At 51.3% G+C, this 27,375-nt stretch overlaps 1 protein-coding gene across 7 annotated transcripts; it reads left to right on the forward strand.

The window, feature by feature from the left end:
• The first annotated feature begins 152 nt into the window (after positions 1-152).
• Positions 153-27,168, forward strand: SH3GLB2 (SH3 domain containing GRB2 like, endophilin B2). 7 transcript variants are annotated; one of them, XM_074924127.1, is made up of 13 exons: positions 153-482; positions 8,662-8,803; positions 9,156-9,284; positions 10,509-10,642; positions 11,675-11,767; positions 13,912-13,923; positions 15,964-16,026; positions 20,289-20,312; positions 23,020-23,109; positions 23,584-23,684; positions 24,166-24,180; positions 24,790-25,054; positions 25,708-27,168. In XM_074924127.1, the coding sequence occupies exons 1-13, from the start codon at positions 420-422 to the stop codon at positions 25,813-25,815; spliced, it is 1,239 nt and encodes a 412-aa protein (XP_074780228.1). In that variant the 5' UTR covers positions 153-419; the 3' UTR covers positions 25,816-27,168. The 7 variants fall into 7 exon arrangements, with proteins under 7 accessions (XP_074780228.1, XP_074780229.1, XP_074780231.1 ...); XM_074924126.1 differs by lacking the exon at positions 13,912-13,923 and having other exon boundaries at positions 154-482; XM_074924128.1 differs by lacking the exons at positions 13,912-13,923; positions 24,166-24,180.
• The last annotated feature ends 207 nt before the right edge of the window (positions 27,169-27,375 follow it).

The following is a 27,375-nucleotide window of genomic DNA, read 5'->3' on the forward strand; positions in this document are numbered from 1 at the left end:
CCGGCGGACCAATCGGAGCGCTCTCCCGGGCCCGGCTGGAGGATGCGGCGGTGAGTGCGGCGGGACCGCCGGGGGCGGGGGCGGGGGGCGGAGCCAGCGCCCATTCGGCGGCGGCTGACAGCTCCCCCCTGCTTAAAGGGGCCGCGCCCGCCGCCCGCGCCCCCGCCCCCTGAGGCGCTCCCCGGGGCGCCCAGACGCTCGCGGGCTGCCGGTGAGGCTGCGCCTTCTCCTCCGCCTTCTCCTCCGCCGGTCATCCCGCCCGCCCGCCCGCCGCGGCGCCCTCAGGCCCCGCCGGTGACTCGCGGCCCTTTTAAGAGGCCGCGGCGAGGCTCGAGGGGGGCATCGATCGGCGCTATAAAGGGCGGGCGCGCACCGGCTGCGGTGACAGCGGGGGCGCGGCGCGGGCTCCCGGTACCGCCATGGACTTCAACGTGAAGAAGCTGGCGTCGGACGCGGGGGTTTTCTTCTCCCGCGCCATGCAGGTGAGGCGGGTAGGGCCGCAGCGTGCCGCCGTGGCAACGGCGCCCGCCGGAGGGAGGAGGGGGCCTGTGCTCGGGCCTGCCCGCGGCCGGCGCTCCCCCGAGGCTGCCGGGCCTTCCCCCGGCAGCATCTTCCCGCTGGCCCCTTCCCACCGCACGGGCACGGAGCGCCCTGCGCCGCGCCCAGGGACCCGCGGGTCGAGGCCCCGGCCTGAGGGAGGCTGGAGCAGGAGTTGGGAGCAGGATGGGTCGGTTTGTCTGAGCCCCAGGAGCAGCCACCTCCGGGCGTCGGGGGCTCCGAGCGGTGCTGGATGACCCCGAGCAGGGGTTAAGCGAAACCGTGGTGCTGCTGCTGTGGTGAGAGGGTCTGGTAAAGGCAAACAGGCCCAGAGATGCTTCAGTACATTGACTGGGGCAGGGGGGAGAGGAGTGTGGAGAGGGCCTCGCTTGCTTAACTGTTGTTGTTCTTAAAGAAAAGTGTATCTTACTGGCAGCTGTGCCCAGACCCACTGGGGAGCTGTTCCCTTTTGCTAGGGAGATGCGATAGAGGTGGCATTGCAAATGGTCTGCACTTCAGCCCCTCCCGAGGTCAGGTAGCTCCCAGCCCCTGACAAAACACAGTGCTGTTAACGTGCTGAGGCTGAGCAGGTAGCGTCTGGGCAGGCTAACGTGGCATCAGGAGCATCCTTCACAAACTAGCGATCAGGAGCTGCTTGGAGATGCAGTGATTCCCCCTGGAGTATAGAGTGAAGAGATTTGGCTACCCGTGAGGAGCAAAGTGTGCTACAGGTGGTGGGATGTGGCTGCTGAGTCTGTCTGCTTCTTGGGTATAACTGGAAAACTGCTTTTGGTTGGGCAGGAGAGGAAAGAGGCAAGTCAGAGTTGGTTAGGATCCTGCCTGAAAAGTGAAGGCCAGCTGGTGACTCTGGGACTGGGCTTCTTGCTCTACCTATTGTGTGGGATAAACAAACAGAGCAGTGCTGTCTTGTTCCAAACCTTCTGTGTGGTGGAGTAATTCTGGCTCTTTTAGGAACTGGTCTCCTGTAAACAGATATCACCTTCTGTAACCGTGCCAATGAGTCATATGTTATGAAAAAGAGAGCTATTAACTACAGGTGCAAAATAAGGAGCAGATGGAAAGCTTAAAGATGCTGTTCTCATGCAAATGACCTTGGTAGCAGAAGAAAGGAAGAAATGCTGTAGAGAAATCTTGTGTTTAGAAGCCTTATTGTAAGTCTCTGATAAGTGGTTTTTAGCTTCAAGGCGTAGGAAGGAGACAGGCATGGGAACAGTGTCTGCACACAGTGATTCTAGAGCAAGGAGGCGTTTATAAATAGTGGCTTCTGCCTGTTACACCTACTCCACAAAATCTCGTATGTGAATATTCATCTGCCTAATTACAATAGTAATTTCTTCAAACAAAATGGGCACTGGTACTTGTGGCCAGCATGCAGGTGTTTGTGTCAGGAGGGTTGACTGGAAGGAAATAGATGTCTGAGGCTGAAAGCCACTTTGTGAAATGTAATTGCTGGGGGAATTGGGCCTGTTTGGGCTGTCCCCATAGGCTCCTGCTGCTGGTGTCAGTGAGCACTGCCCTGTCTCCACCAAGAGCCACAAATGACAGTTGAGGTCTGCTCTTGGCAGTGAGGACTGGGTTTGTAGCACTCTTTAGCACAGCAGATCTAGGTGGAGAATAAGACCTGCCTAGAATAAGCTGTTTTCTATAGCACTGAAGATGCTTTCTTCAGCTCCAGGCATTTAACAAAGTGATGTTTTACTGGAACTGCAGCGACTGGGAGATAAATGGACTGGCCATTACGTGCTGTGCCACTCAGACAGCATTAGCTATTGCTGTCTGGCCAACACACAAGAGCTGAAGTCGAACGAAGCGAGGGGGGAAGGAGATGGCATGGCCAGCATGCCCCCTCTGGGGTGGCTTCCCTGAGGCTTAGGGCAGGAGCAGTCCTGGCTTCAATCCCATCAAATACAACCTAATGCAGGTGCTGGATGAAGGATTCTGGACTCGGCTTGACCTCTCTCATAATAAAAAAAAAACCAAACCAAAACTCGTAAACCTGCTGATGCCTTCACATGGCTCTTTCTAGCTCAGGCACCAGCTATCAGGACTCCTACCTGAGGAGAAGCTAGGCAACTTGAAGGATTTACGTGTTCATGGGTGGGCCAACCTGTACCTGTCTCCAGCAGGAGCAGGACAGAGGTGGCTGTGACTAAGAAGCTGTGTACTATTTCCCCAAAGCTGTATAAGCAGTAACTGTCTTACCAGGCTTGTGTATGCAGCCCCCTGACCAGGCTGTGTCCTGTGGGCTTTGTGGCATCTCTTATGATCTCCTTCAGAAAAGCAAAGCAGACAGTAGAAGCTGGGGCAGGAAGGTGATGGTCAGCTCTGCTAATCTGGGAGTGGAGAAGACGCTTCTAGGCTTGGTCAGCTGCAAGGATATAGAGCTTTTTCAGGATTCAGCATCGCACTCGAGGAGGTACTGTACTGACACTTGCACCACCAGTCACAGCCATCGAGTTAGTATCCTCAGGGAACACAGCACATAGCCCCTAGCAGCTGTGGCACCTGCAGAAGACTTCAAACAGGTCATTCTCTTCATCTTCACTGAAGAAGAAAAAGGCCTTTCTCTTTGATCAGCTGCACCTTCCAGTTATCAGTAAGTGGGTTTGATCGCAAACCTCTGCAGAGGAAGCTGTGCTAACAACTCCAGCCTCCCTGCAGAACGGGCATCTCCTTCCAAAGGTAACATGGCAGATGGGTCTGTTCTAGACAGGCTGCAAGCCAGGTTCTCTCAGGGGTATCTGGAAATAATTGTAGGTGTCTGTCTTTTGTCAGTTCTGATGTAAACTGGCTCTGGGTGAAATTGCTGAAGTGTGAGTACAGCTTCTGGGTGCTTATCCCACTGCTAATGCAATTACTACTAGCAGCTAGAGGTTGACTTACTTGCTCTTGAAGAAAGACAGACACCCCCATCTCCCTGAACTCTGGTGATAACATAGACTTTTATCTTTAATATCTTTAACAGATGAAATAGACCCTCTGCTTGCTGACCTCACTGGGGTTGATACCTTGGTTGCTGGACACCTTAAGTCAAGAGAACAGGAGATGACTTAACAAAAGGGTTTTGAAGGCGAGAGGTGTGGGCCAGAGCATGTTTCCATTTGAAACACACGTATGAATCCACCAGGGCAGGTTTTTTTCCTCTCCTAAATGCCTTGCTCATGAGTTAACCAAGCTATCCTGTTAATGGCTTCCTTCTGTCCTCTAGCACAGTTTCAGCTGGCTCGCAGCCCAGCTTTCCTGACTCCTGGTGACCAAATAGCATACTCTGTATCCGGCCCAGAGCTGCTGAGATTCAGGTAGTTTTTTAGATGCTGAGTGGCTGTGGCTTCTCTCCTACTGCAGCCCTGTGCAAGGTGAAAGGTAGATTGCCTGAACTGATTCTGTCATACCTCTGATCACCAAAAAAGCAAATGTTCAGTAGCCTGGGCATTATGAACCTGTTCAAAGGCTTCAGAAAATCCATTGGCTCGACTTTACTGGCAGGTGCAGGAGACTATTCCTGGTTTAAGACTTCTGGCCCTGGCTTGATCTTTGTGTTTTAAGGTGGAAAGTGATAAGTAATGTCCAGCTGGAAAAACTAGGGACCCTGCGAGTGGTACAAGGGCCTGAACTCTGCCACCAGATCCTCTGCAAGGGGGCTGCAGCTACCCTGTCTGAGCTCACAGCATCCAGGCCTGGGTCAGCTGGAGGGGAGAGGGATGGAAAAAAATCACACAAGCCTGGAAGAGACACAAGTCAACTCATGCAGCATTGTGCAAAACAGCTGTGGTGTTGGCATAACTCAGTTATGGGAGCACTGGGATTTTATTCCCCTCACTTTAAAAGGGAGAAAGGTGCTAATGCTTTCAGCAAAGAAAACAACAACTGCTATTTTAAAGCCTAACCTTCACGGCCTTAGTCTCTAGGGCTGTAGGCCCAGCCTTTTTTGATTATTGTAGCTGTACTACAGAGGGACGCATCCAGCGCAGCTATTCTTGCTCACCCTCTTGACACCCCGGTAGCGTCTGTACCAGCTCTCTTGGGCAAAGGGGAGCTTTCCCTGCAAGCTGCGAGTGCAGGCAGCTGCCCTAACTGCAGTCCAGCAGTCTTGCTTCTTTTGGGCCTGTTGCCCAAGCGCTGCTCTCCTGACCTGTCAGCCTGCTTGGCCATACGGGCCCTGATAATGCATCTAGTGTTCCTGCTGGCCAGCCAAGCCTCCCAGAGGAAACCCAACCTTTGGCTGAATTATTGATGCCCTGGAATGCAGCACGACTCTCCTCTTCCTGGAGAGTGAGAGTGGCACTTGACAAAAGGCTGCCCTGCATTATTAATCACCTCATCGGCTTCCCTGCACAAAGACGGGGCTGGTGCTCAGCTGGGTCAGCTTCCTGCAGGGCAGGATCCGTGGAGCCTCAGCACTGGGACCTGGCATGTCATTCCAGGGTGCAGATCCTGGAATGGGTTCAGGGCAGGACTGTTGACCCAACTGTCAGGTTCTAGGAAAAAAACGGGAGTAGTTCTGCCACATCAGGATGGAGGAGCTTAAGGTTCTCCCCAGGCATTGCAATTGAGTGTGCTCTGGCCCTGCTCTCTCCCAGGTGGATATGCACCAAGCCTGTATGCCAGCTTGGCAAAACCAGATAACACTCCCATTTGTGGCAGTCTGGAGTATTTGGTGCTGCAAAAGATAGCAATGCCTCTAGTCCAGGAGCAGAAAGACACAAAATATTTTTTCATTTGTGTTTTACAGTCAGGAGGCATGAGTGTGATCAGCTCATCTGTTCTCCTGCATCTTTTGGCCTCACAGTGACATGTTCAACGGGAAGGGAAAATAATGACATTTCTGTAAGTGTTATGAAAACAAATTCCTAGGAACAAAAATCCTTTATGGGGGAGTTCAGCTTGAAGTGCTTGAGTAGCCCGACTTCATAAACAGCTCTTCTACTCTGCTTTTCACTGGGGACACTGACTTGGGCAGCCAGTTGAGAGGATCAGCAGCTGAGACCTGTTGCCATCTGAAAGCTCAGATCTCCACTTGCACCAGCCATGAAAAAGAACCAGCTCATAGGACAAGGTGGTGTAATTTACCTCTAATCTCCTTCACTGGCTGTGCTTTCATGAGAAGCTTCGTCTGATCTCACTGGAAGCTGCTCCTGCAAGAGGTGGTCCTGCTCTCCCCTGCACCTGATGGCACATTCCCAGTAGTGCTGTGGGGTGAGTCTCTGATCCATCTAAAAAGTCACGTTAGAGGTCAAGTTGAGCTGGATCAGTGACTCCCCATGCACAGGTGAGGAGGTACAAGTGTGCTCAGGGGAGGAAGCAAGCATCCTCTGCAGCAGCCCTCAGTGAAGTACCAGCTGGGTCTGGGCTTTGCAGAGTGTAGCTGACTTCTGGGCAGGGGTGAGGGAGACACTTGGGGAATTAAGTGTAAATAGAGGGAGTAACAGCCTCCCAGCATGGGAGCTGCAGCCTCCCATGCCCTTGCACCCACTTCATGACGTTCATGCCCTGCTTTCCAACTCTGAAATACAGCCTGAATAAGAGATTGTTTTCTGGCCTGACCCTTTGAAGCCACTGGCTGTGACTGAGATTCTTGGCCATCCTCCCCTTCCTGCACAGCTCTCAGGCTTGCCTTGGTCATTGTGCGTGTCCTCAGCTCTCTCGCAAGACAAACAGCTTTAGTGCCTGACTTGAGATAAGAACTGAGTTTCTGAGTCCTGGCTGTTCCCTGACCCAGTGCTGTGCAAATGACCCGTGTTATTTCACCATACCGGGCAAAGGGGTGGGTCGTGGAAAACAGCCACAAAGAACAGTGATGCTTGGAGATGCTGCTTGTGAATGTAGCAGAGGACCCCAGAGCTGGAGTGATTCAAGAGGCCAGCAGTAGCACTGTGGAGGTGCTGGAGGCCTTCAGCAGTGATCTGACTGCAGCAATGCTGTAAGAAGCCGACTAAATTCAGCCAATAAAAAACTGGGTTTAGGCTTGACAGCTCCAGGGCAGATGCTGGTGCAGGATGAGTCTAAACTGCAGGAAAAAGAGCTGGACTTGAAAGTGAGATGAGATCTCAAAAAGCTGTCTGGGAAAGGGGGGGCGAGAGAGACTGTTATCTTTGCATCAAAGAGTCTTGGCTTGTTTAAGAAAGCTCTTAAACAGATGACTCGAACTGGTGCCAAATACCTGGGAAGCCCCAGTTTGCTGCATGGCAGTGACTCAGCCCAGCCTGGCAGAGTCTGAAAACAGCCCTGGGCTTCCAACAGTGACAGAGGAAGAGAGCCTCAGCCACTCACACATGTCTGATAGTCGTGTGTGTCCCCCAAAGACAATCACAGACATTAGGTACAAAGCAATACAAGCACCCTCTCACCTTGAATCTGCTTTTAACTGTGTCCAGCAATAGCCACGGGGCCATGGCAAGACTGAGCTGAAAATAGGGGCTACTGGTGCTGAGGAGGAGACTAGTGAAGTGATCCCTGGTCATGCGTGGCTGGGAGTCTGAGCAGCAGGAGGGAGCGTGACTGTCCTTGCAGCTGAATATCTGTCACCACCTACATCTGGCAAAGCAGTTCACTGGCTCCAGTTCGAATCTTGCCCAAACAGGTCACTCTGTAAACATACCTGCAGGGCTTGTATATCTCAGACATCTGGTAACATTTGCGCAGGGCTGGTAACAGGACTCCTGGAGGCTGTTTGCCTGCCTCGTGTGCTGGTTCTGGGGTTGCTCCTTATCTCGCTTTGTTCCCAGCATTGTACTGGATGTGAAGGCAGCTGGGGCTGTGGGGCAGCTGCAGGAACAGAGCTTGCCAGAAAGCCTTTCGCAAGGGGCAGCAGACACCAGACCAAGACCCCATGAAGAGGGCATCTTGGACTGTCTAGAGCTGAGCTGTGGAGTGGGGGAGGACAGAGTGTGGCAGACCAGACAGGAGTTGTATTTCATCGAAGAGTTTTAGCCAGGCTTTAATCTCTTGGCGACTGACTGTGCCAGGTATTGTACAGTACCATGTCCTAATAACTCAACAGTGGCACCAGAGGTCAGCAACAAGGGCTAAAAGGACAACTGCAACCTCTGTAGAATCCCAAGTGGCATAGCTGCCTGGAGAGGTCTTTTAGTATTTGTTTCATCAAGAGCAGGAAATTGTGCTTAAAAATACGCTGCAGTTGGCCAACGTCACTGAGAGGAGCAAGTGGAAAATGGGGATGGGATGAGAGGGAATGGGCTTTTTTCTCAGAAATCCCCCAATGAAGCAATGGGAGGTGTCCAGGCCATCTGATGCTGCACCTCCAGACTGACAAACACTGTTTGTCAGATGTTACTGCCCAGTATGAACACACTGAAGACTTGCACAGCCTGCTCTTCCCTGTTGCTAATTTTAAACTTAAAAGAAATCGTGGAGGGAGGGAAAGTCCATTGCCAGTATGAATCCAAGTGCTGAGAGCAGTCAGACACATATTTCTCTCGATACCCTGCTTCAAAGCATGTCCTGGAGGAAGAGTCACTTGCTGGAAGCATTTTTATCTCAATCCTGAGTTTGAGCCTCCTTAAACCTCAGATGCTCAGTTGGCAGCTCACTGGAACAGACACTGTCTGACAACTGGCAGAGGGCACTCACAAGCCCTGTAGCAAAACTGATGTTGTGTACATGCTTGTCTAATAAGATGAGAAGAAAGCCTGACTTGTGAGGTGGTAGTGGCACTCCTGATCCTGTTGGTTTGTAGGACAGAGTTGGTTAGGAGGAGGTGAAGGGACATGGCACCTTCCCTCATGCGAAGCATGTCTTGCTCTCCTGCGTGAAATACTGGAAACCATGTGCACATTTAAATAGATTCCTCGCAACTAGAGTATTTTTGTACGAGACCTTATTAAAAGTTACTTATTCTGGAACACCTCTCAAACCTGGACTCTGTTCTTAGCTCAGTGCTTGTTCCAATCTTGGGCAAAAATTTGCCCTCTTCCCCTGAATGATGCCTGGGAACAAAGAATGACACCTTGAAGACTTCTTAGCTCTACTCTATGATAAATGCATGAGACAGAAGAAGCCTCAGTGTCTCTTAATAGCCCTGTAGCACACTGTAATTTTGCTTTAGTAGAACAGACCTTCTAACAACTACCTCTTTCCTTGTAGTTTACTGAAGAAAAGTTGGGCCAGGCTGAGAAGACTGAACTAGATGCCCACTTTGAAAATCTTCTGGCCAGAGCAGATTCCACAAAAAACTGGACAGAGAAGATCTTGCGTCAGACTGAAGTTCTGCTACAGCCAAACCCTAGTAAGTCCAGCTGCTTCTAATGCTTGAAGGACAAATATCACTTGCAGCTTAGCGTTAAAAGACATGCCCTCTGGCAGAGAGCCCTGTTGCACTGAGTTTGGAGGGGTTGGAAGAAACATCTCTTTGCAGGGACTGTCCTTCCTTCCCTGTGTAGCTGAGATGACTGGCTGCTGCCCTACACAGTCTGGCAGCACCCCTGAGCACTGGGGAAGGGACCCCTGAGCACTGGTGCTGGTGCTTGCTGTACAGTGTGTTACTGAGGACTGCATGGGGTGGGCTACCCTGAATACCAGTTCCAGGGGCCTCTCCTTCATCCCCCATCCTGTAACCACCAGCGGCATCCTCATTCCAGGTGCCAGAGTAGAAGAATTCCTCTATGAGAAGCTTGACCGGAAGGTGCCTTCCCGGGTCACCAACGGGGAGCTGCTGGCACAGTACATGACAGAAGCAGCTAATGACTTTGGGCCAGGGACACCTTATGGTAAGTCAGCCTGGCTAATTAAAAAGCCCTGGGAATCCATCCTTCCTGAGAGTATCCTCTCTACTGTTCTGGGCTCAGACTTCTGCAGCATGCCTCTTGAAGGGGGCAGGGTGACTGCTCCCCCCACAGCAACCTACCTATTAGTGTATCAGAGCTGATGCCAGAGAAGGGTCTTCTCTAGCACAGAAGCAAGCAGCCTATATGGAGTAGGAAGGCAAGTCTTACTCCACAGCAAAGCATGCTCCATGCTGTGGGGGAAAAGGGGTCTCTCCACTCTTTATAGAGTCAAAGTCTGGCAGAGCTGGAGAAGAAATAAAGACACGTGGATCCAGGGTAGGTAGTGGAACTGGTTACAGGACACAGAAACTATTCCGTGCCATTTCTGTGGCTTTTTAAACTAGACTGAACAGGGAGTCACAGTGAATGGTTTTAGCTTTGTCCAGTTTGAGCATATTTTTAGTCTAAGGTGGTATCTAGTTGCACAGTTTCTCTAGACTCTGAACAGGAGAACTATCCTTTAACTGTCCTGCAAGTGAAGGGTGGAAATCTTTTTCCAGCAGAAAGAGAACAGAAAAACAGACTTGGGAAGGTTGGTGCTTGGCTTCAAGCCTCAACAGGCCCCTTCCTGACCACACAGAGCATCTTTCTATTCTTAAATCCTAGCTGTTGCCCCTTCCTGGGGGAATTTTGGGCTTTTTTGAGCAGCAGACCTGCACAGAAGCACAGCCTTAACTTCCATCTGTCCTTCCCTCTGTCATGAGCTTTGTTATTGCTCTCCAAATCAATAGTTCTTCAATAGCAAGTCCTGTTACAGGCAGAACAGCCATAACTGCATCTATAGCCAGCACTGCCTAATCAACTCAATTTTTTTCTGCTCTGGTGCTTTTTAATTTGCTGTTCTGTTCCTGTGCCTCTGTTTTATGAGACAAAGATCATTCTGCACAAGCAGGTGTAGCAGTAAAAGCACATCAGTGGAATTAAGTACCTCAGAAGATAGATAAGATCAAAGCTGCACTGGGACCAGTTGAGAAGAGGCCTCAAGCTAAAAGCAGATTGTAGTTAGGAGTGAAGCTGGTGTGGTACAGGCATGGTTTTACCTTGTCCAGGCAGGTACCCTGTGCCTTCATCTCCCAGCACTGGAGCCTGGTACCTCTGGGTGAGTTGGCCAAAGCCAACACAGTGTTAACTGGTTTCTCCTGGAGTTGAAGGCTCCTGTTATTGCAGGGAAGACCTTGATAAAAGTTGGAGAGACTCAAAGGCGCTTAGGTGCAGCAGAACGGGACTTCATCCACTCTGCCTCCATCAACTTCCTGACCCCGCTGCGCAACTTCCTGGAAGGGGATTGGCGAACCATATCCGTAAGTATGGTCACAGGGAAGGGGAAGCTTGTCATGTCACCAGAGACAAGGAGGGCAAGGGGAGAGGGAAGCAGTGCTGGAAGAACTCATTTTCCTTCCCTGTGAGAAAGGAGGACTGAATATCCTTCCCTCAAAAAATGCAAGGATGGGGGAATACCAGTCCTGGGTCTGCTCAGGGTTCCCTCTGTGGCAGGGAAGCGTTGCCCATAGATGTACACGAGGAAGGTAACTCCTCTCCTGAGTCCTGCAGCATGCTGGGCACCACCCACCCATAGGCTGCCCTGTTTCCAGAAGGTTAACCTGTATCTTCGGCAGCCAGGCCCAAAACTCTTGCTAATGAGGTGGAAATATCGACTACTTCACAGAATCATTCAGGTTGGAAAAGACCCTCGGGATCATTGATCCAACCATCAGCCCGACTCTACAAAGTTCTCCCCTACACCCTATCCCTAACATCTCATCTAAATGACCCTTAAATCCAGGGTCACATCCAGGGACAGTGACTCCACCCCCTCCCTGGGCAGCCTATTCCACTCTCTGACCACTCTTTCTCTTAAAAAATTTTTTCCTAATGTCCAGTCTGAACCTCCCCTGTTGCAGTTTAAAGCTGTTCCCTCTTGTTCTATTGTTAATTACCTGTAAGAAGAGACCCAGCCTCTCTACAATGTCCTTTCAGGGAGCTGTAGAGAGTGACAAGGTCTCTCCTCAGCCTTCTCCTCCTCAAACTAAACACTCCCAGCTCCTTCAGTCTCTCCTCACAGGATTTATTCTCCAGGCCCTTCCCCAGCCTCGTTGCCCTCCTCCGCACTCGCTCCAGCACCTCGAGATCTTTCTTGTATTGAGGTGCCCAAAACTGGACACAACACCTGCCTCACCAGTTCAGAGCACAGGGGGACTGTCACCTCCCTGCTTCTGCTGGTCACACTTCTTTCTCCCCATCATAAGGGACTAGATTGGATTTCTAGATGATACCTTGTCCCCTTCCCAACCACTCTAAGCAGTCTGCTCTTGCTCGTTTTCTGTCCCTTCCAGAAAGAGCGGAGGATCCTGCAGAACCGCCGCCTGGACCTGGATGCCTGCAAAGCCAGGTTGAAGAAAGCCAAAGCTGCCGAGGCAAAAGCAGCGGTAATTTTTTTCCCCTCATTCCCCTCTCTGTTCTTCTGGCCCCAGGGCTTGGCTCACATGGACAAAAATTAGGCTGTCCTACTATGTCCTGGCTCTGGCAGGCATGGGTGGAGGAATTCCTTGTCTGGTATGCAAGGGAACTGGGAGCAGGAGCCATGTGCCTGTTCCAGAGATGTCCTCCCTTGGGGCAGTTGCTGAAACAGAGAGTTCTGAGCTTCTAGAGTCCGGAAACTTCTATATGACCCAGGCTCCTGCCTTCTGACAGATAGTGGTCACTGGATGACTTGTGCTAGTAACTAAAAGGCTGCATCTTCCGAGGACTTGCTAAGTTTCCCTGGGGATCTGAAAGCAAACCAAGAGAGAGCTGAGCTGGGAGGTGCACAGGGGAAGAGCATGCTGGGGCTCTGCAGCAGTCCCAGGCTTTCCGACCAGTTAGGATTCTGCCAGCTCAGTCTTCCCCAGGCAGGAGTGCTGCAGGAGCCTGGAAGGGGTGGCCAGGGTCAGACTGGCTGCCAAGAGGTCCTTCTTTCCGCCTCTCTATTCACTTAATTCCTGGTGCTGTCTAGTTACAGGCTAGTCTTGCTCTCTGGCTTTGGGGAAATAATAGCAAGTAAACTAGCAAAGGCCCCAGGTCAGAGCAGTGCGGAAGGGACTGCTAAGTCAGCCAGTGTCACTGTCCACAGGCCTGAGCAATGGGGAAACGCACTTAAAAGTACTTGTCTGAGGCTGACAGGACCTGTCAGCTCAGGGTGCTCCCTGGGCCTGAGGCATCTCCTGGAGCTGGGCTGTCCCCAGGCAGAGGCAGAGGGGATGTGGCTGGGCACTGATGGTGTCCCTGGAGGACCTTCCTGAAGCAGATTGCCATCCTGTAGCACTCTGGCTGTTGGCACAAGGACTTGCCAAGTTTTGCTTCTAGCCTGGGGCCAGGAACTCAACTAGCAAATGTGTGCAGTCAGAACAGGCAGGAATCCTTGTCAGTCAGTCTCTGGGGTGCACTGGGATACCAGCCTGGGAGCCCTGCCATGAGCCCATTTTCTAGCCATCTGCTCAGCAGGGGCTCTGGCCTTGCAGCTCCCTGGGTGGCCAGTTCCCAGATGTTTTCCCTTTTCTCAGCTCCGACTGCATACATGCCACCTGGGGAAGCTGTGCTAAGCTCAGTGGTCTCCGTCAGCAGGTCTAGCAGCACTGAGGCCTGTGTGGAAAAGTTCTAAACAAAGCTTTGGGTGAACAAAAGGGATGGCTGCCCTTTTAAATAAAGCTTCCTCTCATCAGTCAGATCACCCAGATCCACTGGAGGTAACTTCAGGGATCCCCAGTTCCCTTTCTGAAGTGGACAGTGCCCCCAGTCTCAGTGGGAAGTGGTGGCCATTGTTTTATTTTAACCTCAAATCAGAGCAGGGATTCAGATACCTCCTGTGCTTTCTCCCTTTCCACCTTCTTTAGTTTGCTTCCGATATGAAGTGATCCCAAGGCCTCTCACCTGCATACATACCCTTGGGTGAGGGACTTCCCTGTAGCTGAAAAACTTGGTTTCCTACTGGAACTGCTGGGTTGGGGTGCCCCAGGGAGGGTGCAGAGCCAGTCCAGGCTTTCCAGGGTGTTCACCCCAAGCCACATTTCAGCCACTCTGCTTCTTTGAAACAGAGCTCACACAAGAGAAGAGCAACCTTAGCTGCTGTTGTGGCACACATCTCTTACCCAACTTAGCTTAAAGGTGGAGTCCCTGCCCTCGGGACTCTGGGTGCCTCACTGACTACTAGAGGACGAGGCACAGGTGGAAGCTCCCAGCACCAGGGAGAGAGCTGCTGCCTCTGCTCTCAGCGTGTTAACTCAGCATTAGACCACAATGTTCCCTGTAACACGCTGGAGTCCTGTGTCACACCTCACCATCCAAGCTGGCCTAAAGTATTGCACCCTTCCCAGCTCACCACTCTCTTGCTGCTCTCCCCCTCCGTAGTGCAAATGTGTGTTCCCACAGCTTCTGTCTCGTGACTGACCCTCCAAGTGCGCTGCTGCCCAGACCTGTGAGCTGCTGTTCGAGTGTCTGGGCTTGTGCATTTCCCTCAGACTTTGTGCTTTGTCCTTCCTGTTGATGCTGTTTTGTTTACTAACCTTTTTGTTTTGTTTCTTTGTAATTTGCTCAGTGTGAGGGAGATGTGAGTATTGACTGTGCTAACAGTGCTGTGATTTTTTTTTTTTTTCTTTAACACCTCTCATTGTCTCTTTCCCATTTTAAATGAAAATTCATATCTTGTCCCATTGGGACTGGCCCTAGCGCATGCACTGAGCATGGTCAGGGCTGTGGCTGCCTGGGCAAGGTGCTCCAGAAAGATGGGGGTGTCTGTCAGCTGCCTGCAGCCCCTCTGGAGCGTGCCCTGGGTTCCCTCAACGCTGCTTGCAAGCAGTGCTCAAGAGAGGCAGGGACTCCTGTAAAGACCCACTCAGGCTCCTCCAGCTGCCGGCAGGAGGAGGTCGGGATGGGTGGCAAGTCCCTCTCCTGGAAGGGAGGCAGCCCAGAGACAATGACAGGCAGGTTCATCTGGTTGTGGTGCTGTTCTGTCTGCCAGGCCCCAGGGCTCTGCCCATTTTCCCCATTACAAGAGCAGAAGGGGGAGGGAGGTGGGTGTCTTTTGACCACTGCTTGCAAATACAACTTCTCCACACATAGGAGTGCAAGAGCAGCTTGCCTCCTTCATCCCATGTGCTATGACTAGTTTTGGGACTCCCTGGAGACCAGGGAATGGGAGGAGAGGTTTCTTCAGTTGCTTTTGATCTTTTTTTTTTAAAAAAAAAAGCCTAAGAAGCTATTTCTGAGAAACATCTCCCCACAGGGAGGAGTCAAGCCTAGTTGCTGTGCTGGCCTCAAATCCTACTGGTGCATTATTCTCCCTATATTCAGGTTTGACTTGTAATAAGAATTGCTCCTCCTTATTCCTTCCTCCAGCCATCCCCAAAACTCCAGATGGTGAAAAAAAAAAAAATAAATTCTTGCTGGGACTGCCTGACTGCTCTTCCACACACTGGTCACTCATTCCAGCAGGCTGCTTGGGGCCCAGCAAATCGGGTCAGCATGTATAAGTAGATCTGGGTGAGCTGCAAAGAGATTAACCTGGGAGAGGAAACGTGGGGCTTGAGAGGATTAACAACATAGCTGGGCTACAGCTGGATTGTGTGCCACCCCTGCACACCAATTTACTGCTTAGTAAAGCCTGACCAGGAGGATACCCTGATCCACTGCACCCATGTGATGGCCCTGATCTAAGCTAACTCGTTGGCTTATCTCTTTGGGTGATGCTACAGCCAAAGGCCCTCCAAGGAGGAGGCCTAATCTTCGTTTAGCTGAATAGAGACCTTGTGTGATGGTTAGTTAGTGTGGGGGTGGACTGGATCACTTGCATTCCCAATGAGAAAAACCTCCAGAGTGCTTAAGTCTTCCTGCCCCAGGGCAGAGCCTTGACTATGGAGAAGGTGGCTTGGAGGTTTGCTGACCTCTGGGCTGAAAACTCGTACACTGCCTTTGGCAAGAGCAGGGCTTTGGACTAGATCTGCTCTGGCTAAGCCATGCCCCTTACTGAAAATAGCAGTAAGGGTAATATCCGAGTCTTTTAAGAGGAAACATGCTCAGAGGCTTGGTGAGAGTAAGAACAAGTAGAAGTGTTTCTTTGAAAGGCACTGTGGGACGGATGCTCTGATGCCAGTAAACATGCCCACCTTAAGGCCAAAGCCCTGTACAGGGACACTTCTAGGACTGTAGGTAGGAAGCAAGGGGAAAGAAGTTCCTGCTCACTGGATGGAGCCAACATGATGTGAACAACGGCTGGCTGCAAGAGAATGGGAAATGCATTTGAGATTGTGCTGCCTCATCTCCACTCCAACTGGCCGCTGTATGAGCGGAGAGCTGTAAGTACAGGCAGGGTTTCTAACAGTAGAAATTCCTGCTCTTCAGGCACCGGGTGGGACTGCATGAGCCAGTCCACCTCCTCTTGCACAAGCCTGGCTTCCATCTGGGGAAAGCTTCCACACACCACTGCCCAGACTGCTGGGAGACCTCCTTCCTGCCATCCCAAAAGAATTTGAGCTAAGCTTCTAGGACAGACAGGGAAAAAACCACTAGTCCCTTCTTCCGTCCACTGGCCAACTGACTCCTGTCGACTCTTCTGCGTGACTTGTACATGAAACTCTATTCCCCCCACTAGGCTGTGCCTGACTTTCAGGAGACTAGACCTCGTAATTACGTTCTCTCCGCCAGCGCATCAGCGGTAAGATTGCCTCCTCCTAGATGTTGCCTCTCCAACCTCTTCCTGCCCCTCTCTCCACCCGACTTAAACTCAGACCTAGTGCTCTGCTGTTTTCAACATTTTAATGTGACATGGGCTGCCCAGGGTTCATCTGACCCAATCTTAAGGATGCAGATCACCCCCATAGGGGTGCATGGTCAGGGTCTGGCACTTCTGCTGCTTGGTTTGTTTTCCAGTTTCTCTGCCAATCCTTTTCCACATTTCTAGTGGGAATCTTCTGACTGTTTTTTATTGCTAGTGGAGCAATTGAAAGGACAAAAACCTCAAAGGTTAGCCTTTCTGGATGGTTCCAGCTGTACACTGGCAATGTCACATGCATGACTGCCTGATCAGTACTGTGGTGTCAGTGCTCACACTTTGTAGCTGGTCAAGAGAAGCAGAGGTGCAGGAATTTCTCTGCCACTCATCATATCAGTAACACAGTAGGCTGACAGTGCAGTCTTGTCTATTCTGCAAATAGAGATCAATTCTTTCTCCTTTTGTCTTGGGGCCTGTCTGTTGGTGGCTGTTACGCAGTCAGATGCGCTGGGGGTGGCTGAATAGCCTGTTGTATTTCTACTGTGTTGCACTGAGTGGTTGTAGTCAAGCAATTGACTTCCCATGCTGTGTCCATGGCTCCCCATTGCACAATGTCACATTTCTCGTTAAAATGTTGAAAACTGATCATCTTGCTTCCTAAATAGCATTCAGAACAACACTGATGCCTGTTAATAGAATAATCTGGGAGTGGGATCTGTAGATATGAAAAGGGACATCCCAGCCTTCTTGTGAACAAAAAACCTCATGGAAACAAGTTGGATTTGGTTAATGGGAAACCCATCCCATTTGGAGAAAAAGGTATGTCTGAGCTGATAGCATCAGTGTTAGTTCCCAGGGAGATCTGTCCTGACTTTCTTGGAGAGTGATGCTGGGATCAGAAATAGCTTTGCACAATAGCTAGAAAATTATTTCCACAGGTAACGGACCCGGGGGTGGGACTCCTGAGGAAGAAGCTGATATTGGTGATGCTGTAGCAGTTGCTCAGTTTCCATCTCTCCTAGTGCAGCAAGCCTGTGGCTTTGGCTTGTTCCTTGGAAAGATCTGTACAAAGAACAGCACAATAATGGACTAAAACTGAACTCTAGGAGAATCAGAGGAGAGAAACTGGGCTTTCCCTGCCTCCGAATAGCTCTGATTAGACCAGGGTGTCCTGATCATTTCCTGAGGCTTTCTAAAGCAGGCCTGAAGGTAAGCGTTTGTATAATGTGCACTAGCAGTTTGCAGAGTGCCCACATGCTCAGTTGAACGTGTCTAGTCATCACAAAACTGCAAGCTGATCTGCTTTTGCTCTACTGCAAAGCTTTTCTGGGGAGCAGGTGCCAACACAACAGGAGAAATAGATTTTTTTTTTTTTTTTGGAGGGGTTAGCCCCTAGGTGTCTACCCTGGCACATCTCTGCCTGGTTCAGTGGTCGCTCTTCAGAGCTCTGCTAGAGAAGCTCTGACAGCAGCAATGGTGATTTTGGACAGTTAGAGCTGGGCTCTAGGAGACAGACTTGTTCTAGGTAAGCAGACAGCACTGACCTTGATCACTTAATCATGTCTGATGGTTGCACAGCAGGGCCTCCTACCAGGAGCACGTGTAAGAAACCTGATGGCCTGGCTAGCGGTGGTCCTCATGGCTTCCAAACTATCTAATTCAGAGGTTGCAATTGGTGGCTGAACTGCCACTTTAAGTCCAGCTGCACTAGCAGGGGTGACTTGAATAACAATTGGCAAATAACTAAAATAACATAGCAAAACACAGGCTGAGCCTAGACTGCTCCCCAGCTCAGTGCAGGCAGGACTGCTTTGCAACAAGCTCTCTAATCCCAGCATTCATCCCAAGGGTCAGGCACTGCAGCCAGGTAGGAGCTCTTCATACTATTGCTCTGCTTTTCTTCCAGGCCAGAATCCTTGTGCTACTTTAGTCTTAGTGTGTTCTGACAGCATAGAGTAGTGTTGCTGCTCACCTTGCTCCTGTCTGGAGGGAGGGATTGCTTATGCCCAGGTAACAACTTCATCTTACAGGTGAGCAAACAGGTCAGCTCTCTCCTGGACCATATGCCCTCAGCAGGGCTCTGATTTGGATTCTAAATTTATGTTGTTGTTTTTTGGAGAGGTGGATAACATGGTGCTTTTATTTTTTTTTCCCCCTTCTTTAACAGGAGGGCTTAGATGGAATTAAATCCACCTGGAGACAAGCACCTCCCTCATTTTGTATGAGTTGGAGGCTGAGGAGCCATTTCTCCTCTCTCCCACACTGACCTTTTGTTTTTGTGTAAGAAGGTGTAAGCTAAATATCCCTTTCTCTCAGCCCCTGCCACTTGCCATGCACTGTGCTCCTAGGAACGATTCCAAAAAAAACATATTGAGTACCTTAAAGAGGGTTCCTCTGGCTTGAGCTGGGGTAGAGGAAGATGGGTGCAGATCATGGCATTTTCTGCTCCCTGAGCTGTCTGAAACACTTCTGACTAGAGACTGGACAAATCTGGACTGCCCCAGAGCACCGCAGGGTCAGAGCAAGGCCAACAGAAGAGAAATCCAGCTACAAATTCAGAGGGTACTGCAGTGATCAAATGGGCCTGAAACAGCTCAAGTACTGTCTACAGCACCTAAGTAGGAAGAGCTGTGGCCAGAGCAAAAGCTTCCTGTTGCCCCTGAAGTAAACCTCGCTCCAAAAACATGAGGGTGTGCTGACAGAGGCCTTGTGCAGCAGTTCAGGCTGGGACTTGCCTTCCAGAGTAGGAGCTCCCAGATTGAGGAGGAGAAGGGACTTGCGTCCCCACACGTGGCTGAAATTGCCCAGGCCTTATCTGAGCCTGTTTCTGACTTACAGAAACAAAACATCCACCAAAGGTCAGAGAAAACACACAGTCTCAGTGCATGGAGTGCTGCACAGGGACAGCCTGCAATCGTAAGGGACCAGCTACAGTAACTCCACTCAAGTAAGAAGAGATGCCTGTTGGGCTACGTACCTAAGGAGCTGAGATGAAGGGGGGCAGAAGCCAGAACAGGAACAGGCAGCAAACCACAGAGCTTGGCATAGCCCCAGTGGTGCTCCTTATATTGTCTGGTGGAGTTGTGGGGAACCACAGCCCACCTGAGGGCAGCTGCTGCTGAGCAAACCTCAGCAAGGTTTGGCTGGGAGACCCTGGGTCTAAACAGAGGGTGTTCTCCCTCCCACACCACAGCGGCAGCACAGGGCCCCCATGTGTTCAGCCATGCTATGGTGAGCTTCCCTGATGGCAAAAGTGATGTTAGAGGGGGAAGCCGAGGTCCTCAGAGGCCATTTCCCCTGGCCCTGCTGATGTGGGGTGTTGCTGCAGGCTGGTGTGCTCTCAGCTGATCCGGGGGGATTTCTCTTCATGTTGCCAGGGCTGAGGGAATCGTTGTGTGCTGAGGAAAGGCCAAGCCGAGGACCTCTAAGAGGGATCAATGTGTTTTTCTACCTCTTCTCTCCCTTTCCCACTGCTGTGTGTGACTGTTGTTGTCAATTGTTTCATGTCCTTTGAGCCAGATCCCAGCAAGCAGCTGGCAGTGTTGTGCTGCCCCGAATGTGCCCCTGTGGGTGAGGAGGGTAGGAAGGAGTAGCGCTGTGGTGTTTTGCCTGGCTCAAAGGCAACATCCAGCCGTTGCTTCCTCCTTCCCGTAGCTAAACATGCCGGTTGGTAGCACAGACTGACTGGATTATGATCCGGTTAACCTCAGCTCTCTAGACCCAGTGGGTGAGGAACACTGGCCTCTGGCTGGCTTGAGCTCACAGCAGTTCCCAGGCCCTATTTGTGGGCACAAGCAGCTCACTTGCCTCTCCATAACCCCAAAAGAAGGGCTGTTCTTCAACACCAACCTCTGCAGGCTTCAGCAAAGTAACCCTTGCTGTTCAGAGGACTCTGCTGCTTAATCCTGTTCTTCCTGGAGCCTGCTGAATGCCGTTGCTGGAACAGCCCTGGCAGGGAGCAGAGCTGACGTGCTGCTGGCTCGGGCAGCATGGACTTGCCCTACTGTTGTGAAACTGAGCTCGAGGGTGCAGGAAGGAGGGGAAGGGGCATCGGTCTGGCAGATGCTGCTGGGTGAAGGGCTAGCTTGTCCCCGGAGTTGGCCTGCTATGTCCACGGAGCGTCCTTGCCATTTGGTGTTAATGCCGAGTGCTTCTCGATGTCTCCAACACTGATCTCCTTTCCTATTGCTCTGTGGCCCCTACAGCTTTGGAGCGACGAGGTGGAAAAAGTAAGTACCCAGCTGAAATTGTGCTCAAACCTGGGTGCGCTGGTGGTGTTTAGGGGGTGGGGGTGCTGTGGCCTCCTTCCTGCCTGTGTGCCTGCACACGTGCAGGGTGGGAGCACTGGGATGTTGTTGGTGTCAGCCCCAGTCCTGGTCCCGCAGCTGAATGGCTCAGCGTCACTCAGAGTGGTGTGGGAAGAGCCTGCCCCGTGGGCCCCTCGGCTCTACCATGTCAGACTTCCTAGGCAAACCAAGCCTGTGTTTGTTTGGGATAAAAGGCAACTCTTGAGAACCCTGCACTGGTGTCACAGGAGCAGAGGTGATGTGGTTCAGCTCTGCTCCGGTGGCAAAGGCCCTGCCTGCTCCAATTCTGCACGTGCCCCGCATTAGCCTCTAGTAGCCCCTTGCCTGCGTGTTCTGGGGTCTGAGCAGGAGCTCTAAGCAGAGCTCAGGCAAGGACAGAGGGTCTCCCTGTGAACAAGGGCGGGAGGTTTGGAGCCTGGCATGGAGTTGATTCTGTCTGGGTGAGCTGCACTTACCCTTCTGAGTGGGTCCGTGGAGGCAAAGTCCCAGATCTTGTTTATCTTCTGGGCTCTAAAATGGGAGTGTGACTTGTTCATGAAGATGGATGGAAGGCTGCTAGTGGCCTCAAGACCAGAGTGAGCTCTCTGTGGCGCTCCAGCACAGTATGGAGCTCCCAGAGACACCTGGGATCCCATTGCCTTTCACACCTCAAACACCCCCAGCAGACAGCCTGAAGCCTGAACTGGCACGGTCCTGCATGCTGTGCATGATAGCAACCTATTCCTGCCTTAAATGCATCATCAGAGCAGACTGGCTGTTTTTGAACCAGCTCATCCTGTATGCAAAATCCTTCGGTCCCTCAAACAAATAAGCTGACTGCAGTCAGCTCTAAGTATGCAAAGCTCTGTCCCTCTAGCTCTCTCTCTGGTCTGTCTAGCCAGGATAGACGAAAGTATGTCAGTAAACTTCAAAGTTCTCTCTGTCTTCGAGAAGCACAAGACTGGAAGGGACCTCCCAGGTCACAGTCGGTGCTGACTTTATAGGAAACACCCTGCAACTGCTCAGAACTATCAGGGAGAGGCAATGGGTGAAATCCCAGGCAGTGCCAAATGGAGCTGGCTCTGCCTGTCACAAGTTTCAGATAGCTCTGCTGCTACTCAAGTCCCTGCTCGGCTCACTGGAGCAAGAATATCTTTGTGCCTAGTAAGGCATTGCACTGGTATTTCCTGTTACATTTCCCCTTCTCCTTTAAATAATCCCTTTCATACAGAGGATGCAAGAAAATAGATCAGTTGTAGCTTAAAATAGACAAATCTGATTAAAAGACAGTCAAAGCGTGTCTTTGTTCTAGCCTAGCCATACAACAGGACTGGTAACGCTGTCATGGCCCGCAGCAGCTCCTCTGGTGTGCCCTGCTGCAAAGGCTGCTCTCCTCGGGGGGAACCCTGCTCAAACACCACCAATGTGGCCTCAGCTCTATCAGCATCTCTGGATTAGTCCTCCAGGATCAAGTGCAAACAAGTGATTCCTGTGCCAGAATGATCATTTCCAAAGCAGCAGCAGCAGGACTCTCCCAGAACTGGGGCCATGCAGGAACCACAGCACCAAGACAGGAGCCCTGCGATTGCTGCACACCCCTGGAGAAGGGGAAGAGGACACAGAACCCCAGCTCCTCTCCTTCCAGTACGCTGTAGCTGAGTGGACATCACTCTTCTGTGCTGTCGGTCACAGCACGTCCTACGAGGGAACTGGCACGTTCCCCTTGGGGTTAAGGAGCAGCACACGCCAGAGGGAACAAATGTGCCTGTTTGTCAGCCCTTTCCCTCTGGCAGCGGGAGGGGAGAGCAGGCACCAGAGCACCTGATGGCTCCAACACTTCTGGAGCTCTTCTCCTTACAGAGATCCCCCTGGGTGTTCCGGTGCTGCAGAACTGCCCTGGTGTCAGTACGCTGTCTGCTGGTGGGGGAGAGATGCTCTGTTTGGTAAAGAGGGGCTCCAGTATCAGTCTGTCTTTGAATTCCCAGTGTCTGCTGCAGAGCTGCCTTCTGTTAACCTTGTTTAATTCCTCCTAGCTCAGATGAGTAACTAGCTTCAAAGGAGAGCCTGGGGTAGAAGTTGGATTGGGATGTTCATCTCCATTGCAGGGAGATTTGGTTAGTAACAGCCATTTGATAAATGCTCCCTGGCCTCAGCCCTTGTTCTGTGATGATAAAAATGATAACTGGTAAAAGTTGCACTTCTGGTGAGAAACTTAGGGAGGTTGTCACATTCCTATTTCTAAATTCCTAGTTTCTATGCCTAAAGAGGGGGTTAAAAGGACAGGTGCTGGCATGGGACTGGCTTTCCACATCCCTCAGGATTAACCAAGCCTCTCCATCTTCATGTTCCAGTCTTGTGGGAGTAGGCACTTCCTAGCTTGATGCATCAGCCTTGAGCTGCCATTCCATGCCCTGCAGTGATCCCATGCAGGATCAAGCAGGAATCAAGCTTAAGTGCAGCCAGAGGCCTTGGGGGTCCTCGTGCCTGATGGTCAGTGTCACGGGTGCACGTGGATCCTACGAGCCAGCAGCACACTCGTCTTGGTGCCAAATGGGGGTTGGTGGAGGAGGTGGGTGGTGCCTTTCCCTGGAAGAGGCAGAGCAGGGGTCGCTGCCTTGTGCTGGCTTGAACACCCTGTCCTCTTTTGCAGGCAGAACACGAGCTGAGGCTCACGCAGACCGAGTTTGATCGGCAGGCAGAGGTGACGCGTCTGCTGCTGGAGGGGATCAGCAGCACACATGTGAGTCCTCCTGGGTAACTGGGAGTTCCAGGGCTACACAGACTCTTCTGGAAGAATGCCACCAGGGTGATGGAGCCCTGCACTGAGCATAGAGGTAGAAGAGGTCATAAATTTGGATGCTACAGCAACCTCCTCCTAAGACCTGGAATGCTCAAACTAAAAACATAATGAACATGCACAGGCAGTGCCACTGTGGCATCTGCAGCTCTGCAGTCCTCAAAATGCTTCCAAGACAGAAAAACCTGGCTGTTCTCTCACTAGAGCTGTGGGCCGGCTACAGGGGCATGGCTAGAGCCCTTGGGACTATACAGCATTCCCAAACGTAAATTGGTGTGTTCAAGCAAACCAACTAGCTCTTTTAAATACGTGCTTCCCATGGGGGGGGGGGGGGGGGGGGGGGGTAGTAGCTGCAGGGAGAGTTCCTGTGCCTAGCAACCAAACTCCCAAACCAGCTTACAGTCCTTCTCCCTCCAGGTGAATCATCTTCGCTGTCTCCACGAGTTTGTGGAGTCTCAGACCAACTACTATGCTCAGTGTTACCAATACATGCTGGACCTGCAGAAGCAACTGGGCAGGTGAGACAAGAGACTGCTTTTATTTCTCTGAGGGTTACTTCTCCCGTTACCCCAGCTCCTTCCCCACCCCTGGCCACAGCATTGGGTAGAAGTTATAAAACCCCCTCCAAGCGCTGACAGAGCTTCTGAGCTTATGGAATGGTGAGCAGTCCTGGTGGCAGCGCATTTACAGCAGGCTTTCCCCTTGGATTCATCTGGGTTGTGTACATTCATCTCAAAGCATGATGGCCATGAGATTGGAACATTCTTCCTCTAAATTAGTTAAATCACACGGGAGACAAATTCCTGTTGCCAAGCAGCAAGGCTGAGCGTGCTCAGCTGCAGCAGTCACGTTCAGTGCTGGTGGCTGCATTGCCCCTGGGCACGGGCAGGGCTGTTTGTCTCTCACCTGCCACATCAGCGCTGTGGCCTGACCCAGGAGGGGCTGTTTCCTCTACATGACCACTCACTATTCCTGTTCTGTTCTTTTCCATGCTTGCAGCTCCAAAGGAGAAATGTAAGTAGGATGTTGCACACAGTAGCTCTAAGAGCTCCTCCACCTCCCCCAAACTCTGGAGTCTCTGCAGACTCGCTACAAAGGCCAGCAAGGGCCAGAGCTGCATGCCCTTCGTGCAGAGCCAGGTATCTACAGATCAATGAGACCGGGCTCCATTACCATCTCTAGACAGAGAACCCAGAAAGCCTGGGAGCCTCCAGCTGTGGCACCCACCTTCACAGCAATAATGCCTGTCCCTTTCCTGAAGAACTGGCAGACTGAACAGATAACACAGACTGTGTGAGAGCAGGGCAAGGACACGGCCCAATGACCCTGTAAAACAGCTGCAGAGCCAAGAACAGCACCTGCCCAGACCCCGCTCTGGGCCTTGCTCGGGAGGTTGGGTGCCTGGCCTGTAACAGGACACTGCAATCACAACAAGCAGACAGTTATTACCTGTTGCATAGTCTCAGCACCTTTCCCCACTCAAAGGACAGTGTAGATATGTTACAGCTGTTAGCTGGAACTCTTGAGCATCATCTCTGCAGTGTAACTACTAAAAAAGGAAGCTCTTTCTTGGTTCCTCACCCTAGAGCCTCACTAAACTCTGCTTTTTTCCTCCTGCGTAAGATTTTCAGGCACATTTGTAGGCAACGCAGAATCCACATCTCCTCCTGCAGCTGCTACCTCTCCTCCAGCTGTTGCTGCTGCCACACTCCCTGCTGTGCCTACCATTCCAGTTGTGCCCACGATTGTTGGGGTGCCTAATACCGTGGCAGAGAGCGTCCTGAACCCGAATGAAGTCAAGCCTCCTGCCAGCGGGACACGGAAGGCCAGAGTCCTCTATGATTACGAAGCAGCTGACAGCACTGAGCTGGCACTTCTTGCAGATGAGGTTGGTAGCTCGCCTTTGTGTTGAATTTTGCCGTGAATGCCTACCAGCTCGTTGCACATTTAGCAAGATCTTGGTTACTTTTCCTGCCCTTAAAACCCCTGGTTTATGGAACTGCTCATCGAGTCTTTCCCTTGACACTAGTATCCACTGAGTTGCAGTGAGCTTGTGCTTATGGCCATTTGCTATTTAAGAACATCACCCCAGCAACTCTTCTATTCCTCTTCTATACCCAGCCAACAAAATACCCCAAGACTTAGTATCTTTCACCGTGACCCTCAGATATAGCTGCCTTATCCCAGAGCAATGGAATAAGCTACTGGCTGGAGGTCTGGTCTTACCATCCTGAGAAAAAAGGAAATTCAGCAAGTTGCAAACTCTTTTGTTCACTAGACTGAACTTTTGTATTCAGAAAGGATGTTGTAGCAATATCATGCCACCCTGTATGCAAAAATACATTAAGTCAGTTTGGAGAATGAAAAAGCAGCAGAGAGATTTCTGTAGATCTATTAAAGCTGCAGGGAGCTCAAGGGAAAGGTCACAGATGCCTGCTGAAGGAACCTGAGGCATTATTTTCTGTCAGTACCTCTCTGACTGAACCTCTGGGCTCTGGCTGCAGAGGGAGGGCCTTGTCTAACGCTGTCTTCTCTCCCCAGATGATCACTGTGTACAGCCTGCCAGGCATGGATCCAGACTGGCTCATAGGGGAAAGAGGGAACCAGAAAGGGAAAGTTCCTGTCACTTACTTGGAACTGTTAAGCTAAATGTCTCCAGGAAGAAGAACGTACGAGCAGAATGCACCCCTCATCTCCTGGCACTTCTAATGCGGATTTCTTCATCCGAGACCATTGCTCTCTTCAGGGTTGACACTCCATTGCTAACAGGGGAATTGTGGGAAAGCAGTAGTAAAACCATGACAGCGAGGTTTTGGGAAAGGGCTGATGGCACCAAGACTGAATTCGTTAACTACCCGTGCAGCCTGCTTTGAGGTTAGTCTTGATGGCGCAAGATTCCTTGATTACTTTTTTCCTACCCTACCCTAGTCTTGTTCATAGCAGCAGCTTTCCCAGGGCCAGTGAGCCATCTCCCACAGCCGCTGCTCACAGAGTTTGAGTTACACTTCCCTTGTGTCTGGTGTGGGTTAGTGCCTGTCTGCCCCTCCCGTCCTCTCTCTTCTTCAGCAGTAGAATTGCCTAAGTCAAACCATTAAGCATTCCTGTGGGGAAGTGTCCCACGCCAACCCTCTGACATGTCTTAGCTCTTAAGGCAAGGAAACTGAATTTAAGAATTAAGAGCCTGTTAAACCCATCCACCTTGCTCAGCTGTGGGAGAAGAGTAATGCGAGGCTCTCCAAGAACCATGCTTGCTACCGTGGTGCCTGATGGCTTCAATCTAGAATGGTCCTCAGAAGCTGGAAGGAAATTTCTTTGTGAAGACCCAACAGGGCCTGTATGTCAAAAATCAAACCTCACTGCAAGGGACCATGCATCTTGCTTGCATTTCCTCTGAGAAACTGCTCTTGGACTGCAAAGAGTTTACAAGCCTTTTTATAAGCTTTGCTCCTTGTGTTAATTGTCCAGGCTTTTCTTTCAGTGTGTCTGTTCCAGGCATGTTTCAGCCTGACTTTATTTTCACCCTAAATCACTGATTTAACTAATGCTTCCCCTCCCCTCTCGGCAGTGAACAGACTTGGTGCATCCCTGTACCGTAAGGGATAGTCCCACTTGCTGTTATCTCCAACCATGAGCTATTCTTGGCCACACACACACTAAACAATCCCGGCTGCCCTTGATGGATGTGGTGGTTTAGCTCAAAGGGAGTGCTCAGGTGTGGATGCCTTTTAATCCCATAACGAGCTTTTGAGCTAGAGCTCAACTAAAGGACTTCTGCTGCTGTGTAACTTGTTTCCCACTCAAGCTGGATGGAAGAGAAACTCCCCTGCACCAAGCTCTCTGTTCACAACCTTCCCCTTGATATGTCAGAACAAACCTGGCTTGTTTATTGATCTTTTGCACTTTCCCCCATGGTATTGTGACCACTCTAATGTAACAGGGCACTGAGCACCTGTGTATGTAGGGCTCGTGGTTTTCAGCACTTATTTGCCAATAAACAAACTGCCTGACCTCCTGCCTCAGGGTTTTGTGTGGGTTCTGGGCTGCCCTTGCTCTCCAGCCACGTGCCCACAGGCTCCAGGGACAAGCGGTGCTGGGTAGGGAGGCAAAGAGAGGCAGCTCAGGGGGGGAGCTGTGCCCTTCTGCCATCCCAGTCTGGGGGAGCTGGGCAGAAAAACAAAACCTCCTGTCCCAGCTGAAACTCTCAACACA

Source organism: Athene noctua, chromosome 20 (genome assembly GCF_965140245.1).
Source record: "Athene noctua chromosome 20, bAthNoc1.hap1.1, whole genome shotgun sequence".
NCBI lineage: Eukaryota > Metazoa > Chordata > Aves > Strigiformes > Strigidae > Athene > Athene noctua.

What these genes read in the sequence shown, in the direction of transcription:
- SH3GLB2 (XM_074924127.1), top strand. Translation starts at nt 420, where the DNA reads ATGGACTTCAACGTGAAGAAGCTGGCGTCGGACGCGGGGGTTTTCTTC. An exon ending in TCTGCTACAGCCAAACCCTA is followed by an intron (nt 8,804 to 9,155) that starts GTAAGTCCAGCT and finishes TCCTCATTCCAG; the next exon opens with GTGCCAGAGTAGAAGAATTC. An exon ending in GGAGCGACGAGGTGGAAAAA is followed by an intron (nt 20,313 to 23,019) that starts GTAAGTACCCAG and finishes CCTCTTTTGCAG; the next exon opens with GCAGAACACGAGCTGAGGCT.